Source organism: Colobus angolensis, unplaced genomic scaffold, assembly GCF_000951035.1.
Source record: "Colobus angolensis palliatus isolate OR3802 unplaced genomic scaffold, Cang.pa_1.0 Scaffold4, whole genome shotgun sequence".
Classification (NCBI taxonomy): domain Eukaryota; kingdom Metazoa; phylum Chordata; class Mammalia; order Primates; family Cercopithecidae; genus Colobus; species Colobus angolensis.
Window position 1 is genome coordinate 13,182,025 of NW_012117376.1, and position 3,428 is coordinate 13,185,452.

The window sequence follows — 3,428 nt, forward strand, 5'->3', positions numbered from 1 at the left end:
AAAAAAAAGAATGCATGGCATAATCTCATCAGGAAGGACTGATTTTATCTCAACTATATCTAACATACTTTAACATACTTGCAATAAGTTGTCCAGTTTGGACTTTCTTCTTTGAGACGGAGTCTTGCTTTCTCACCAAGCTTGGAGTGCAGTGGCGCAGTCTCGGCTCACTGCAAGCTCCTCCTCCTGGGTTCAGGTCATTCTCCTGCCTCAGCCTCCCAAGTAGAAGGGACTATAGGCACCCGCCGCAACGCCCAGCTAATTTTTTGTATTTTTAGTAGAGACGGGGTTTCACCGTGTTAGGATGGTCTCAATCTCCTGACCTCATGATCTGCCCCCTCAGCCTCCCAAAGTGTTGGGATTACAGGCATGAGCCACCGCACCCGGCTCAGTTTGGACATTTTTTAAAGAACTACAAAACAGGCCGGACTCGGGGGCTCACGCCTGGAATCCCAGCACTCTGGGAGGCCAAGGTAGTTGGATCACCTGAGGACTGAAGTTTGAGACCAGCCTGGCCAACACGGTGAAACCTCATCTCCACTAAAAATACGAAAATTAAAGGGTGCGCCACCCATGGACCAAGCATATCCCCACCTTAAACTCTGGATTCAGACTAGTTTCAATCCTGTCTTCAGTACAGGGGGCTCATAGGGAAGTTTATTTTGTCTGAGTCTCAGTTTTCTCATCTATAAAATGCAGACAGAAATAGAATTCCTCTCGGGGCTATGAGAACTAGATGACATGCTGTAGGCAGGCAGGTGCTCAGTGATTGTTCAGCACTACCAACAGTACCATCTTCACTATAATGAGAGGAAGGTATTGTCCTGATGGGGACACTCATTTTTATAGACCCTCTGGGGAAGTCAACTCTTGCACAGCTGACGTTAGAATTTCTGTTCTTCAGAAGGCTGCTCCTGCTACAAGTCTGCACTTGACCCAGGGATCTGGAACCTAGTAGGCATCTTCATTCCAAAGCCACATGTAAGTCTCACACACACACTGTACTTACTGCAAATCAGATTCTGTATGCAGGCATATTCCTTCAATTCAAATTCTTGCTGAAATCCCTCCTAAACTTACTTACCTTTAGCTTCCGTTTGCTCCTGTGTCACCAAGCTATGGCTCAAATGCACAGAGCTCTGACTGCAGGGTGGGTGACAGGGCTTATGCAAATGCCCTAAAGCCCGGTCTCCTGTCATGAGGTCTCCTGATGAAGGGCACCAAGCACTTCCGAACCGATGCTGCTTTGTGATGTTTCAGTCTGGGGACTAGATTCTCTCATTAGAATTTCCACACTCATTTAGGGGCATCTTTATTTGTAATAAAATGGGGATGGAGCATCGCCTCCCAAGCTCAGTGACTGTGCCTTTAGCAAACATTCCCTGACAGCAGTGGCAATCAGTGACTGAGAGACAAATTCACAGACTGCACACAAATGGCAAAAGTTACGTTTAATTTACAATGTAATAAAGGTTACAGGTAAAAAGCTACACATAAAGCATGAAAAGGCCTATTACACAAATGTACAAATCTCTGTACAAAGCTTGTATCAATGTTTCCTAACTTTGTCTCCTATGTTTGTTAGCCAGGTCTAGTCTCAGAGCTCTCAATAACAAGAGCTCTCAATTGGGGGGAAAGAGCCTCCAAACTGACATCTAAAAATTCCTCGTAGAGACACCAGTGACTTGCAAAAAAATCTTTTCCTTTTTATTTTGAATTACCCCAACCGGTTATATCCTTTGAAAATTGCCTTCATAATACACTTAAAAGTAATGCCTTAGAGTAGAGGACAGTGCTCGGGAATTAAATAAGAAACTTCAGCAAGTGGAGTGCTCAGGTTTGACAAGAAAAACAGGTAGAGTTCAAACAATACTGTAAGTTAAAACTATAAACCTGTGTCTATGGCACCAGTCAGACGAAGGAAAATTGAAATGTTTTCACTCCAAAAGAGGAAGGACAAAAGAGAAAAGCCTAACTATTGGACCTCAAAACCACTGACCCAAGGAAACATTTTTTAGTTTAAGCCTCAACTTAACTGCAGACTTCTAAGTCTTCTTTTTGATCAATTTGAGACCTATGGCAACCCTTCTGCTACCTGGGACTTGCAAAGGTAGTGAATATAAATTAGGCTGCTGGACCCCCAAGGCTGGTGATGCTACTGTAACCTCGACAGCTCTGGATTCAACCTGAGGGCCTGGGATATGTGACTTTACATAAAAATGATCCTGGAAAGTGGGAGAAAGGAGGTAGTGGAAGGCCTAGGAAAGAGCCAGGGCAGTCTATTGAAAAGGATATAAGAAGCCTTTCTTACACTGCAAGTGTTGAGAAGACAGGTCTTTATGGGCTATTTCAACCCCACCCCCAATTTTCATATTACATGGTTAGGATGCCAGGAGACATTCTGAAAGACGATACCGCACACATGGAAAGTTTTTCTCCCTAGTTCATTAGCTCCCCATCACCCTTCCACCCCATTCCCACCCAATCCCACCCTTCTCCATGACCAAAAATATCAAATCAGTAAGGAAGGTGTGGGCTTCTTGCCTGGCCAAGCCTCTTTTGCATACTTCTTCTTCTTGGGTTCATTTACAGCTTCAGGGTTATAGACTGCAGGGTTTGGTGCAGGGTTCATGTTCACTGCTGACGGCACAACAGGAGTCAAGTCCACATCAGGGGCAAGGTTTGGGTATGGCATGGGCAAGCCACCGATAAGTGCTGTCCCGTGGATGCCATGCGGCTGGGAGCCTGCTTCACTGTGTGTGGGGGGCAGGCCCCCGTAGAGTCCTCCGCTGAAGGCAAAGTTCTGCATGCGCCTGCTCCCTGATTCCTCCAGGCCCAGGGAGCCTGGGCCCTCCACACGCTTCTTCTACAGTTCATGATGAGGAGAGGGGAGAGATTGGAGAGAGAAGACAAGCGGTGAGGCCCATGAGTGGTCAGCTTTTTCTATTCCAGTCTTAGAAAAATGGCTTTGGGAAAGGTTCCTAACTTCTAGCCTGTTCTCCTTTACGGACAACCTATTTCATGGTGTTAAAATCTTACGGTTTGAAGAGACCTTCCCAGTCATCTATGATGGTTCCCAACACTGCTCCATAACAAAGTTTTCACCATCCTGTATTAGCCAAGAAGGATGGTGCTGTGAGTTTTACATAAAGTAAAACATATCAATTTTAACGACTATTCTTTACCCTAAAGTCACATAGCTCACTTTCTTATTTTCATATTAAAATGACCTTTTAGGAGGAACACATGACATCAGGAGTTCGAGACCAGCCTGGCCAACATGGAAAACCCCATCCCTCCTAAAAATACAAAAATTAGCCAGGCGTGGTGGCAGGTTCCTGTAATCACAGCTACTCGGGAGGCTGAGGCACAAGAATCACTTGAGGCAGAGGTTGCAGTGAGCTGAGATGGTGCCACTGCACTCCAGC

At 45.5% G+C, this 3,428-nt stretch overlaps 1 protein-coding gene across 6 annotated transcripts in view; it reads right to left on the bottom strand.

The window, feature by feature from the left end:
• Positions 1–1,291: 1,291 nt before the first annotated feature.
• The window catches only part of PPP1R8 (protein phosphatase 1, regulatory subunit 8), a 19,672-nt gene continuing 17,535 nt past the window's right edge, over positions 1,292–3,428 (bottom strand). For 3 of the 6 annotated variants that reach the window (XM_011955541.1, XM_011955542.1, XM_011955543.1), the window contains exon 7: positions 1,296–2,866. In XM_011955541.1, the coding sequence (XP_011810931.1) occupies positions 2,513–2,866 (354 nt within the window). In that variant the 3' untranslated portion in view covers positions 1,296–2,512. Of the gene's footprint in view, positions 2,867–3,428 lie in introns of all 6 variants that reach the window. The other 3 variants (XM_011955544.1, XM_011955545.1, XM_011955540.1) reach the window with 2 other exon arrangements.